Source organism: Hemicordylus capensis, chromosome 2, assembly GCF_027244095.1.
Source record: "Hemicordylus capensis ecotype Gifberg chromosome 2, rHemCap1.1.pri, whole genome shotgun sequence".
Taxonomy (NCBI): Eukaryota; Metazoa; Chordata; class Lepidosauria; order Squamata; family Cordylidae; genus Hemicordylus; species Hemicordylus capensis.
Genome location: NC_069658.1, coordinates 399,265,174 through 399,278,979, shown reverse-complemented (window position 1 = coordinate 399,278,979; position 13,806 = coordinate 399,265,174). Strand labels below are relative to the sequence as shown.

Genomic DNA, 13,806 nt, shown 5'->3' with positions numbered 1-13,806 from the left:
GTGGCACTGAGCACCGAGGAGGAGAGGGTGTCATATAAATCAGCATATGCAAATGAACAGAAACAATTTCTTTTCCTCTGGGAGAAGCAGCGGGCACTAGAAGCATTTTCAGGGACGTGAATCCCAAAAGATGGATTGAGGCAGGGTGGGTGTGAGGCTCAAGAATGAATTCGTAAGCAGCTGTGTGTGCATGTGCTTGCATGTGAATCCAACAGCAGGGTCCACAAATATATCCCCAGGATAAATTCTGCCGGAGGACCCTCTTAGTGAAATAGTTTAAAGGCCACCAATTCCGGGAACGTATCATACAACAAAACCCGATGTGTGCTTAATCAAAGTAAATCCCACTGTATTCACTGGGGCTTCCTCTCAGGTACAAGTGCACAAGACTTCAGCCTTAGCCACAGAAAGAGTGCAAAATGTGGGGAATGAGGGAGAACTCCCTTTCCCCCCCCTCCCCCCCACAGAGCCATCACTCCACCATCACACCCGAGCTTCCTCCTCTCTTTTGGCAGAACTGGTCTGCAACCGAACCTTTGACAAGTACGCCTGCTGGCCTGATGCACAGCTCAACAGCACAGTCAGTGTTTCCTGCCCCTGGTTCCTGCCCTGGTATGATCAAGGTATTTGCACTGGAGGGAGACAGAGACGGAGGTAGGCCTGTGCTCTTAGCAGGGGACACAGGAAGGAAATGTCCAGATTGGTGCTAGCAGTACGGGGGTGGGTGGGGTGGAATTGGCAGGGAGGGGACTGAAGGAGGGTCGAGTTGGGGTGGGTGCTATAGAGTGGCAGAGCCAAAGGGGGTGCTGGAGAGTGGATGAGCTGGACAAGGAGCAGAGCAAATCGGTTTAGCGGATGGACTGGGGCACAGGCATCTTAACCATACTTTTCTTCCCTGCAGTGAAGCATGGCTATGTATTCAAGAAGTGTGGCCCAGATGGGCAGTGGGTGAGCGGGCCCGAAAATAAGTCCTCGCGTGATGCTTATCAGTGTGTGAAGAAGGACAACGGCACCAACTTTGACCAGGTGAGCATGAAAGTTAATGCTGGGGGCGGCTGCCCTCCTCTCCATGTGCATGAGGGAGCAGGAGCCACCCCGGGCCCGCCATTCACAGCCAAGCCTTGACAGCAGCCCTCCCAGGCCAGGATGCGCCCAATCCCTTCTTGGGCTTCAAATGCTCCCCTTTCCTTTTTCTCCTCCAGGAGATGTTTGCCAGGATCAAGGTGATGTACACAGTCGGCTACTCGGTGTCACTCTGCGCCCTGCTCCTGGCCTTGGCTGTGCTGCTAGGCTTCAGGTGCCTTGGGAGTGGAATGGGGAGGGTGAGGCAGGTGTGCTTGTTGTTGGGGGGGTGGGTGAGGGAGGCACCCTTTCAAGTCAGGAGGCAGCCATAGTGCACTTAAGTCACACCTTGGAGAAGCTGGACTTCCCTCATCTTTATTAATTAAAAAATAGTGGCAACCCATAGTGTGTGTTCATATGAGTGAGCCACAGTTGAATTGTCTGTACACACAAAAACTGGTGCTATTATAGGAGTTTGGGGCTCATTCAACTGGAGTTGTGTTTTTTTTAAGCCCATAAAGCTATTTATTTATTTTTGCAGTTACTCGGGGGTGGGGGATCCGTGGCTCACATTCAGGTTCAGCACACATTCACATTAAGCTCAAGCCCCCAAATCCATTCAGTAATCTTGAAAAGGCATATTATCATCAGGAACTTCATGGATCTTTGCCATGAGGCATCTGATAAAATTGTAGTGTGTGTGTGTGTTTGGGGGGGCATTCCTATGATGCCAGAAGTGGGAGATATGTATGTGGTTGTGCTGCAAGATGTGACTCTGGCAGCTGATAGGGACATCAGTTAGTGAGGGGCACCCACACCAGCTTGGGGCCCATCATTACTTCTCTGAGAAGAACACCGTGAGTGTGAAAGGAGGATGATAAATGTGTGGGTGTAGAGAGAGGGGAACTCGGGGTGGGCAGTAGTGGGGAGGCGGCTGGGACTGGTGATGCTGTGGGGTGGAGATGGGGATCAGAGTGCAAGGTCTGGGAGGAGGTCCTGGGAGAAGGGCACTGCATGGTGCCAGCCCCACTGGACAAGCATTGTTGACAGGCTCCCTGCTCTCCAGCAAGCTGCACTGCATGCGCAACTACATCCACATGAACCTCTTCACCTCCTTCATCCTGAAGGGCGTCTCGGTGCTTATCATCGACACTCTGCTCAACACCCGCTTCAGCGAGAAGATTGACGACTACAGTGTGAGCCTCTGGCTGACTGATGAGGTGACACACTTGTTCTCAGCCCCTGCTTTTACGCCGGGTTTAATTTAGCTTTCCTTCTTCCCCTTTCCCTGTAACCCCTATATCATCCAGCAGGGAGCATCACTGGAGGAGAGCTGGTCTTGTGGTAGCAAGCATGACTTGTCCCCTTAGCTAAGCAGGGTCCACCCTGGTTGCATATGAATGGGAGACTAGAAGTGTGAGCACTGCAAGATATTCCTCTTAGGGGATGGAGCCGCTTTGGGAAGAGCAGAAGGTTTCAAGTTCCCTCCCTGGCTTCTCCAAGATAGGGTTGAGAGAGATTCCTGCCTGCAACCTTGGAGAAGCCGCTGCCAGTCTGTGAAGACAATACTGAATGAGATGGACCTATGGTCTGACTCAGTATATGGCAGCTTGCTATGTTCCTATGTTGACTCCCACCCACCCACACATGTGTATGGTAGCCTATTGAGCCTGCCCCCCCCCCCCGCTGTGCAGTAGTGTGGACTACACTACTTGCACACACTGGGCCAGCCTTAATCATTTTCACACCCAAAGTCTCCAGAGCCAGGGCTTAAGACCCTTTCACCTATGAGGCCCAGTTAGCTTTTGCTGAAATTAATCCATAACATGAATATATAAAGTCTGGCTACAATATACATGGATTATACGGGAATGACATCATTCTGCATTTCACACACAAAAGAGCGCAAGGGAGTCCAGCGATGCTTGGCAGTACCTTGTATGAAAATGGCCCTCCTCCTGGGACTTGAAAGCAGGTCTTGGGGCTAAGCCTTGGCTGAAACTAGGCACCATGCTTTCACTCCCCAAGCAGCAAGCATCCCCTATAGCGTCCTGTTCAAAGCTCCACACTCACTACTGGATTTGGGGGCCTGCATTGTCCAGGCTGAATGGGCAGCTTGCATCAGCTGCACCACACCACTTGAACCAAGGCCTTTGCCAGGCACTGGCCAGGGAGGGTGTCTTGCAGCACCAGGCAGGAAGTCATGGGGAGTGAGCAAGTGCTGCTTCCAGGAAGCGGCCCCCAGAGCAACCCAGTCACAACCCTCGGTGCCCGCTCTCCTCCCTCAGGCTTTGAGGAAGAGATGCCTGCCGGAGTTTCCTGGTTTTACTGTCCTCTCTTATCCTTCTCTACACACCTCCAGGCAGCAGCAGGATGCCGGGCAGCCACTGTGTTCATGCAGTACGGCACTGTGGCCAATTACTGCTGGCTGCTAGTGGAGGGGATCTATCTGCACAACCTGCTGGTGCTGGCCGTCTTCTCTGAGCGCAGCTACTTCACCATCTACCTCTGCATTGGCTGGGGTGAGTAGAGGCATGCCCAGGCACTGAATAGGAGTGGGCGAGGGAGGGAGGGAGGGTCCAAGGCTCTTTCCCCTGAGCAGAAGCAGAGAGAGGCCTTCACCAGAGATGGCACAGCCTGCTTCCCTTATTGGTGTGTGTGCGGGGGGGGGAGTGGGAGGGCAGGTCATGTGACAGGAGGGCACAAAAGGGTGTGGATATTTGTCAGTCATGGCAGCGCGCGCAGCACTGGGGAGAATGAGGATCGTAAAAAGTCAGAATACTATCCGGGTTTGAACAACACATGACCATTTTAACTGTGACGCACTCCTCCAGGTAGGAGATGAACTGTCATTTCAAAAGGCATATCTGGAAGATGGACAGCCTCCACAAGCCCTCCTGAGGCTAAGGGACCTAGACATGCAAATAATGGCCATGTTCCTTGATCATTAATCAAACTCCCCTCCCCATGGATTTCTGTCCCAAGGCCTTCTAAACACAGGGGCCCACATGTTCTGCAGCATCACATGGGCAGATCTGAGCCACCCGTGCTGCAGCAGGTGCCTAAGGAACCACTGGCTGTCTTGTACAAAGGCGCAATAATGTAAATACTTTCAAGTACTGTGCCCACACCTTGAGACTGCTCGTTCCATTGGCCCACATGATGTGCCAGGCAATGCTGGGGTTCCCAATCACCTGGCACTGCTACACACATGGAAGCCAGCCCCAGGAATGTGATGTAAGAGGACAGCTGCATAACTACTTAAAACAGCACACCCACATTTGCACAGCACTACTTAAACTGGAAACAATATATGTTCCACTCTGCAAATGCAGACATGCTGTCTTAAGTAACTAGGCAACTGTTCTCTTGCACAAGACAACCAGGGGTGCCTGAGAAGCCCCCAGCAGCACATGTAGCTCATAACCACCGACATTATGCTGAACATGTTGGCCACTCTCCTTTGGACAGACTGGACAGTCACTACACCTTAAGTGCTCCTTTAGCTGGTGCTTCCCTGGATCAGTTTGCTCTCTGGTTTCATTCAAATCCTGTTCCTGTCAAGTTATGCATGTAAAGTCAGCTGCCTAGATTGGCTAAGAATTACCTGGCTCTTCTGAGGTGACAGACACCAGGCCTTCCTTCCTCCTTCTGTTTCTTCCATCTAAAAAGAGAAATCCAGGATGTGCCCTTTGTCCTTTGCTTCTTTAATAGTATACATTTGTGTGTGTGTGTGTGTTAAAGAAAACTAGCTAACCCCATACATGAAATTATTTTATTTTTTATCATATTTTATACTGCCTGATATGTACATCTCTAGGCAGTGTACAAATTTTAATATTTAAAAAAATCACAGATTACAATACATAAAACACAACAATATAAAACAAATTATTAAAATCATTAAAATTAATTCTAATTAAAAGTTTGTGAGAACAGGAGAGTCTTGAGGGTCTTCCTGAAAACAAACAGAGGAGGAGACACTCATATTTCAGCAGGGAGCATATTCCAAAGCCCCAGGGCAGCCACAGAGAAAGCCCAGTCCTGAGTCACCACCAGACGAGCTGGTGGCAACTATAACCGGACCTCCCAGAAGATTGTAAAAGGCAGCAGGGTTCATGACAAAGGAAGCTCTCTCTTAAATAGCCTGGACCCATGCTGTTGAGGGCTTTATAGGTAATAACCAGCACTTTGTATTTCACCTGGAAACACAGCAGCAGCCAGTGCAGTTCTCTCAAAACTGGTGTTATGTGGTCCCTTCGTGTTGTCCCAGCGACCAATCTGGCTGCCGCATTCTGTACCAATCATAGTTTCCGGACGTACAAAGGCAGCCCCACATAGAGCGCAATACAATAGTCAAGTTTGGAGATTACCAGCATATGTACTCCATATGGTCTATGGAGAGGAGAGCTGGTCATGGAGAGGAGAGCTGCTCTTGTGGTAGCAAGCATGACTTGTCCCCTTAGCTAAGCAGGGTCTGCCCTGGTTGCATATGAATGGGAGACTAGAAGTGTGAGCACTATAAGATTATTCCCCTCAGGGGATGGAGCTGCTCTGGGAAGAGCAGAAGGTTTCAAGTTCCCTCCCTGGCAGCATCTCCAAGATAGGGCTGAGAGAGATTCCTACCTGCAACCTTGAAGAAGCTGCTGCCAGTCTGTGAAGACAATACTGACCTAGATAGACCAATGGTCTGACTCCGTATATGGCAGCTTCCTATGTACCACTGTTTTAAGGCCATTAACCTCTAGAAATGGACATAGCTGACATATCAGCCCAAGCTAATAAAAAGCACTCCTGGCCACTGCCTCAACCAGGGAGAGCTTGGGGTCCAAAAACACTCCCAAGCTGTACTCAATCTTTCAGGGGGAGTGTAAACCCATCCAGAACAGGCAGATCTAAATAATCTCTTGGGTCCTAGCCCCCCACCCCCATCAGTACCTCCATCTTATTTGGATTCAACCTAGGTTTGTTACCCAGCCCATTACTGCCTCCAGGCCAGCATTTAGGGAAGATATGCTATTTCCTGACAAGGTAGACATCAGTAAACCTGGATGTCATCAGCATATTGATAACACCCAGCACCAAACCTCCTGATGATCTCTCCCAGCGGTTTCATGTAGATGTTAATGAGCATTGAAAACAGTATGGAGCCTTGTGGAACTCCACACTTCAGTTATTTAGGTTTATTAATAAATCTTATTCAGGACTTGCCTGAAAATTCAGGGTATTGACTCTTTCCTTCAAAGTCTTGCCTCAGGTAAGTTGCTGAGTGCTTTGTGTGTATACATTTTAACATAGATATGCTATTGTGCTATTTGACTAAATCATATGTGAGGGGAAGGTCAAGGAGGTCTTGGTGTGGAGCCAGAGACAGCCAGATTAGTTAGGCTGGAACACATATTAGTTGCCTTTAGATTGGCTTGTTTACCTAGAGGTTGTGTAACTTCAAACAAGCCGACTGCAATGGCAGCCAACTCATCTCATCCTGCCGCATTTAAAGAGCTGCCAGCAGATCTGTGCCTGAGGTGGGAGGAGAGTCATGACTCCTCCCAGAGGCAGTGGTGGCCCAAGACCTGAAGCAGGGCACAAGTGATGTGTAGACCCCTCCCCTTCTTCTTAAAGTAGTGGGAGGAGGGAGGCATCTTGCCACTTTGCTGGAGCCTTAATAATCTACTGCTTGAGGCGACTGCCTTGCCTCATCTCATGGAAGGGCCATGCTGTTCAGAGGAGACTTCTGCCTGTAACAGAGAGGCTGCTATTTCTCATGTAACGTTTGCCTCCTTTCTTCCTAGGGGCCCCAGTACTCTTCATTGTGCCATGGGTGGTGGTGAAATTTCTTTATGAAAATATCCAGTAAGTTCCAACAAGGACAATATATGAATATGGCCAGGGTGCAAACTGGTTGCAGACCTATCTGCATGCCCTTTGTTACCAGGCAGTATAACACCCCCATGACCTCTGGGGCAGAACACCTTGTGTGGCATACACAAGTGGGGAGGGGGGCAGAAGTTGTCTAAGGAAGTGGGGCCTCGTGTGCTTGGCCAGACTAGTCCTGCACACATCTTTGTTCTGTCCTTTATTTCCCAAGATGCTGGAGTGCCAACAATAATATGGGTTTCTGGTGGATCCTGCGTTTCCCTGTGTTCCTGGCCATCTTGGTGAGTCCTATCGATTCCTTGTTTCTCTCATCCCCCTTGGTCTTGCATGCCGATTGCTGCCTTCTTTAGAAAGAACACCCTCCCCTATCCCTAAATGGACTTTTTGTCAACTGAAGATGTCCAAGGTCCACACTGGTCACCCACCTTATCTCAGCTTGCAGATGGTTGTAATAATAATAATAATAATAATAATAATAATAATAATAATAATGTAGTATTCATACAGCACTTTCCCTAACTGTTCCAATCCCTTCACCTCCATCATTCACATAGATACATACTAGCGGTGCTCTGAAAACATCAAATCCTATAGCAAAGGGAAAGCTAAGGATGTATGGAAGTGATCAGTGTCCCATGGAAACCACTCTGAGCTTAGGAAGCGTGGGAAATGTATTAACCACTAGAGTGATGCCCCAGAATTTGCTAGATCTTTAGAAGACACATCTGTTTACTCACCTCCTGCAATGTTGCTCCTTCCCCCCCACTCACCCACACTGTCCTTTCTTTCAGATCAATTTCTTCATTTTCATCCGTATAATTCAGATCTTGGTCTCCAAGCTTCGTGCTCATCACATGCGCTACACAGACTACAAATGCCGGTACAGACCACTGCCCTTATCATGCCATGGCTCCCCTGGGATGGGAACATCTTGCTTCACCCTGCACACCATCACTGCCCATAGCACCCTCGCCTTTCTAGGTTAGGAGTATCCTTGCAACCATTTCCATCATAGCAATGGATGGGTTTTCTGGTCTGGCTTGTACACTGATTATGGGCTTCTGAGCTGGCCATCAATTTGTGTTATCTATGCATCCACCAGATTTCTTGTCCTCCTGCCCCATAGCCCACTTGTATCTCCATCAGGTAAGGAGCCCATAACAGACTTTGACTGGCTGCTGGCTAATGGTGCTTTTTCATTTTGATGAGTTCTAATTATGCCCCATTTAGGCTGGCCAAATCAACACTGACGCTTATTCCGTTGCTGGGTATCCATGAGGTGGTTTTTGCCTTTGTCACCGATGAGCATGCCCAGGGCACACTGCGCTATGTCAAGCTCTTCTTTGACCTCTTCTTCACCTCCTTCCAGGTGAGACACAGGAGCCTCATGGTTCCTCATGCTTTTCCAGGAGCCAAAAGCATAGAGCAGAGATAGGTCTTTCTGATTCCAAACAAAACTGCCTTCTTCTCATTGACTTTTCCTCTTTCTAGGGAATGCTGGTGGCCATTCTCTATTGCTTTGTGAACAAAGAGGTGAGTAGGTACCAAGCATGGGCAAGAGAAACACAAAATACAGGCAGCGGTGCAGATAGCTAAACTAGGAGGCCAGGATTTCCAACTGTATTAATCTGATAGGTGTTGCAAGCAAAGTTGGAGCTAGATATTTACACACAGCATATCTAGTGGCCTTGCAAATACTGTTATTGCTGGGTGGTTCCGCTTAATTCGCCCAGTAAGAAACTATTTAGTTACAGGTAGGGGAAAGCTACAGGATTCTAAGTCTTCTCATCTCATATCTGGCTGCTGCCCATATAACTAGGATGAGATGAAGTGAGCTCACTGTGTATAACTGGTGATACAACTACAGATGAGCAGTGCTGGCCACATTTATTTTTTAAGCACCAGTTCCATTTTCTGCTACAGCTTCCTTCCTCCCCAACTGCATTTTCACCCGCAGAGTTCCAATATTTCATATATACTGAAAGGCCTATTCTGCACTGCTGAACGTATTGATTTGACCCTTCAAATGCTAAAGTTGGAAGGCTCCGGCTGTATTTGTCACACATATGGGATTGTTACAGCTGTTCTCTGGTGTGTCCTCTCTGTAGGTACAGTCAGAGCTCAAGAAGAAATGGACACGCTGGAAGCTTGGTCGGGACATAGAAGAAGAGTACAAGCACACCTACAGCCACACACCCAATGTCCGCAATGGGGGTGCCAGCACCTGTGAAAAGCACACACTGGTTGGCAACTACCTCAATGGGCTAGGCCGCAGCCAAGCCACTGTACAGACCAGCACACAATATCTGGAGAGGACAGCCTGCAGTGCCAGTGAGAACCTGGCAGTGGGTGAGCAGCCCCATTGCTATGAATTCCCTGACACGGCCGAAAGCAACTTCTGAAGCCGGCTTACACATCTGCCCCGGTGTATGGGACCTGCCCAACTCCTTGACCCTGAAGCAGCTAGGCTGTGGAGCAAGGACAGCAGCTGACAGCCCAGGCATTGGACTTGGAGGAGGAGTGAAACATGTGACTGGAAATTGTGCCCTCTGTTAAGCTGCCTGGAGCCGATACGCCTGAACAAGTTCTTTTTTGTGTTTGAGACACATGCACAAGACCCTGTGAGACGAGCCATCCTGTCTGTCCGCATGTACCATTCTTCATGGGTGAGCCCTGTGTGTATGTAAGCAGAATGGAACTGGCCTGTGACAACCTGGCTTTGGGGCTTGGTAATGGGAGTGACAGTGCCAAAAAGGTTTTGTGTGGAAAGGGGTGCTGTGATATTTCTAGGGGCTCCGATCATCCAGACACTAGAGTGTGTCATGATCAGTCCTGATCAAACTCCTGAGAATCTCAGATTTTGTGGGGTTTTAAAAAATAAATTAAAAAAATAATCAGATTTCTAGTGCTTGTAGTTGCAGAGAAAAAGTACAGGAGAAAACCAGCAGCTTTTGTGAAAAGTCAAGAAGACAGAGCAAGCCTGTCTTCCACTGGTCACAATAGGGAATGACAACCCTCAATTTGACCTATGATTTCCCCCCTCCCCTCCAGATCTTATTATTATTTTTACATTTATATCTCGCTCTTCCTCCAAGGAGCCCAGAGCGGTATACTACATACTTGAGTTTCTCTTTCACAACAACCCTGTGAAGTAGGTTAGGCTGAGAGAGAAGTGACTGGCCCAGGGTCACCCAGCTAGTTTTCATGGCTGAATGGGGATTTGAACTCGGGTCTCCCCGGTCCTAGTCCAGCACTCTAACCACTACACCACACTGGCTCTCTTGGTAATATCTGAACAAAATATTCTGCCAGCAGGGGATGGAGGGAGGAGAGACTCTGAAACAAATTATGCGGCAAAACATGCACCTTTATACATACTTGTTCAACAACTGGCATTGCAAAACTGCCGAGGGCCAAATTTGATGTGGTGCTGGGGGTTTCCCTGTGACTGTGATCTATGGATGTCTTCCTTTTTCAAAAAGCAATGGGGGTTGGGTGCAATTTGGATCAGAGTTATGGCCTGCAGGAGGAGGACTCTCAACCTTTTGTCTCACACTAGATGAACCCCGATCCAAATCCACTCCCCTGCCGCAGCTATTAACCATGATGGGGAAATATGAGAACAAAATTGTGCCCACTCCTTTGCAGTTAAAAGCAGCTTCAGAAGGTTGACTGACCTCAGCAAAATCATCATGGGGCAGAGTTACAAGATGACTCCTCCACACCATGGCTCCAATTCAAATCTTAGTGCCTTCCCACCCACGTGGAGGGCTTTTTTTTTTTAAATCAGACTCGCATCAACCACAGAACTCCCACATCACATCTACTTTGGGCCTGAGTGCATAAGAGGATATGGGCTTTCTAGATCTCTTTTTGCAGATTTAAGAACATAGGAAGCTGCCATATACTGAGTCAGACCACTGGTCCATCTCACTCAGTATTGTCTACACAGACTGGCAGCGGCTTCTCCAAGGTTGCAGGCAGGAATCCCTCTCAGCCCTATCTTGGAGATGCTGCCAGGGAGGGAACTTGGAACCTTCTGCTCTTTCCAGAGTGGTTCCATCCCCTGACGGGAATATCTTGCAGTGCTCACTCATCAAGTTTCCCATTCATATGCAACCAGGGCAGACCCTGCTTAGCTAAGGGGACAAGTCATGCTTGCTACTACAAGACCAGCTCCCCTCTCCTCTATATGTTTGGACATTTAACTGTTTGAATGTTCTTTGCCTCCTGGTCACATGGGGTTGGCAGTGAGCATGCCTCATGAAGGGGGCACAGGCCATCAGGTAGCTCACAGATCTTGGGAGTGAAATGAGTGGGGTTCAGGAAGCATTAGCCTAGTTCTCCCAACCAGCAAGAGGTTAGGACAAGCACCCCACTCAAGTTCAGGAACTGTGGTCATTCCCATTTTGTGACCATGTGCTCATAGAAAGTAAGTAGGAAGCAAGCAAAGTGATCATCTGCAAGGCTCTCGCTGGATAGGAGGGCTTTTCCTCTTACCTCATTAAGCAGCTGGGTGCTGGAGTAGGACGGAGGCCTCCTACGCAGTGGTCATGAGAACCTGCCTGTTGCCTACACAGCTGAGGAGGAAACCCTATTACCATAATACATATATGTGGAAGTGACAATGTTCAGTCAGGTTGCGAGTAGCACTAACCATCTATCATATATGTGGCTGTACCATTGTGTCAACACTATGGACATGCTTGCTCCTTTTGCTCTGGGAGAACACTTTTCTTGGGTAACTGTGCATGGCATTTCATGTGCATGGGCAATTCAAGCTCTGAAGGCCACCTCTGTGTTTGTGTATGTCTGTTTGTCAATGCCAATGTGCCAGGGACTGATGACCCCCAATAAACTGTGCTGTGTGTCCTGGCAAATGGGACTTAGTGCCTCCTGGTGCAACAAGAGGCCTGTCTTAGCAAGGGATTGAACTGCACTTCATTTCCCCAACATGGACAGGAACAGGTGTCCCTTGTCAGCCTTGTCCTTCAGAAGTATGAACCTTCCCAAGGAGGCCATGTAGCAGCTTTAAATTACAACTGTTGCAACAAAGAGGTAATTGTCAACCCCTGTGGATCAATCTCGCTTGAACCCAAGGCTCCAACAGGTTTTCTGTTCCCCAGAACAGGTACAAAATCACACCACTGGCACTGTTTGTTTGTTTGGCATTTCAAGCCTAAACACAGCATCTAAAGTTGCAAGCACAGGTCATTTCTTTCCAAGCATGCTGCACACACCATAGAGATAGCTATCCCCACCCATCACAAATAGCTTCAACATATCAGCACATGCACAAAAGATGCCGTTTCTGATCACGCACAGTCTCAGAATAAGTTCATGCATAGATGACAGAGGTGTGTACTAGCAGGCACGTACTGCAGTACAGTGTGGCCAGACAGTGCTGAACAAGTTTTTGGTACATGCACATGAGGAAATCACTGACAGAGCAGTCAGCGGCCATCATCTTCTCACCACTTTCCACACAGCTCCCTACCCTAAAAGTATAAGATGTGCAGCCAACCTCTGTAATAATATTCACAGCCAACACTCTTCTCTGGCATTGACAGGAAGCATGGCAGTCACCTTCAGCTGTGGCAGGCAGCACAGAGGTGGATTTTAGCCCAGTAGTGGGGTGAGGAGCAGCTCTCGCCCTCAAATGCCCCGGGAGCTCTGGGAATCCTCTTCCATATTCCTTCCACTTAGAGAGGGGGCTTTTTCATATTCTGTTGGAGCCATGGGTATCTGTTTTGCACAACTTGAGAACATCCCTGGTTTTTTCCATCCTCTATTTCCTTCCCATTCCTGTTCCCATGCCCCAGTCTGTCCACACCTTTTCTTCCCTTCCCTGCTCACCCCCCCACACCACTTGACTGTAGACTCCTTTCGGGTACATGGTATAGTGTCCTTGCTTTGGGCAAGTCACTTTCTTTCAGCCTTTGTTCCTCATTTGTAAGTAGGGGTCTACTGTAAGTCAAAGCTGTGTTGTGTTTGCTATTAATTTTCTGACACAGATTCATTGTCCGGTTTTGGGCAAGCTACTTTTAGTCAATTCCCCATGAGTAAATAAGATTGATATAGTGATGTCTATTACAGGGGTAACTTATCACATGATAAATACTGGAAGAAGGAACATTTATATTAGGAAAGCATGGTACTTTTTACTAAACTGTTCTAGGGAAGCAGAAGAGTTGAAACAGGGAAATGTGATGTGACCCGAATGAGTCCTATCTTTGCCTTGGCAAAGTCACTTTCTCCCAGCCTTAGTTTCTCAATCATATATGAGAATACTAAGAGTCTACCTCAGCTATGCTTAGAGAAAAGTTGTGTGAAAGAGTGGGCGGACATGTACAGACAGGTTAACCCAGTATTATCCAAAAAGTGCAGAATGGAAGTCATTGACCCTTCTACAGCTATCAAAATGCATTTTTAGGGTTGGATACTGTCCAGATTCTCTGACATGTAATAAGACCCAATCTCCAATCTAATCTTTGCAATGAAGGGATTGTCAATTTACTCCTGTCTATGGAAATGCTCTCTTATTTTGAGGAATACATTCTGCATACTTCCATATAAGTGACACAATTAGATTTATGAATCAGTCATAGTAACAGTTAAGAGAATTGAGGGTGAAGGGGGCAAAGATCAGAAGGAAGCAATACTGGTTCCCTACTGGAGAACAGAAGACAACTGCAGAGATGAAGGGATTGTGAAAGCAAGCAGGCAGCATGGACCTCATTCTTTTCCTTTAGGAAGATTGCTAAGAACACACTGCTTGCTCAATCTCTGCCACTCTTCCACCCTGATCTAAAACCAGGTTCTAAAGGCATGTCAGTGCTGCAACATTCAGTATTCCAACCGTGATGT

General features: G+C 48.1%; 1 protein-coding gene across 3 annotated transcripts in view; it reads left to right on the top strand.

Moving 5' to 3' along the window:
• GCGR (glucagon receptor) overlaps positions 1-11,819 on the top strand; it is a 40,699-nt gene extending 28,880 nt beyond the window's left edge. For all 3 annotated transcript variants that reach the window (XM_053297141.1, XM_053297142.1, XM_053297140.1), the window contains 11 exons: positions 516-623; positions 902-1,026; positions 1,203-1,297; positions 2,129-2,282; positions 3,425-3,584; positions 6,855-6,915; positions 7,151-7,220; positions 7,731-7,819; positions 8,170-8,308; positions 8,431-8,472; positions 9,048-11,819. In XM_053297141.1, the coding sequence (XP_053153116.1) occupies positions 516-623; positions 902-1,026; positions 1,203-1,297; positions 2,129-2,282; positions 3,425-3,584; positions 6,855-6,915; positions 7,151-7,220; positions 7,731-7,819; positions 8,170-8,308; positions 8,431-8,472; positions 9,048-9,341 (1,337 nt within the window). In that variant the 3' untranslated portion in view covers positions 9,342-11,819. The remainder of the gene's footprint in view (positions 1-515; positions 624-901; positions 1,027-1,202; positions 1,298-2,128; positions 2,283-3,424; positions 3,585-6,854; positions 6,916-7,150; positions 7,221-7,730; positions 7,820-8,169; positions 8,309-8,430; positions 8,473-9,047) is intronic.
• The last annotated feature ends 1,987 nt before the right edge of the window (positions 11,820-13,806 follow it).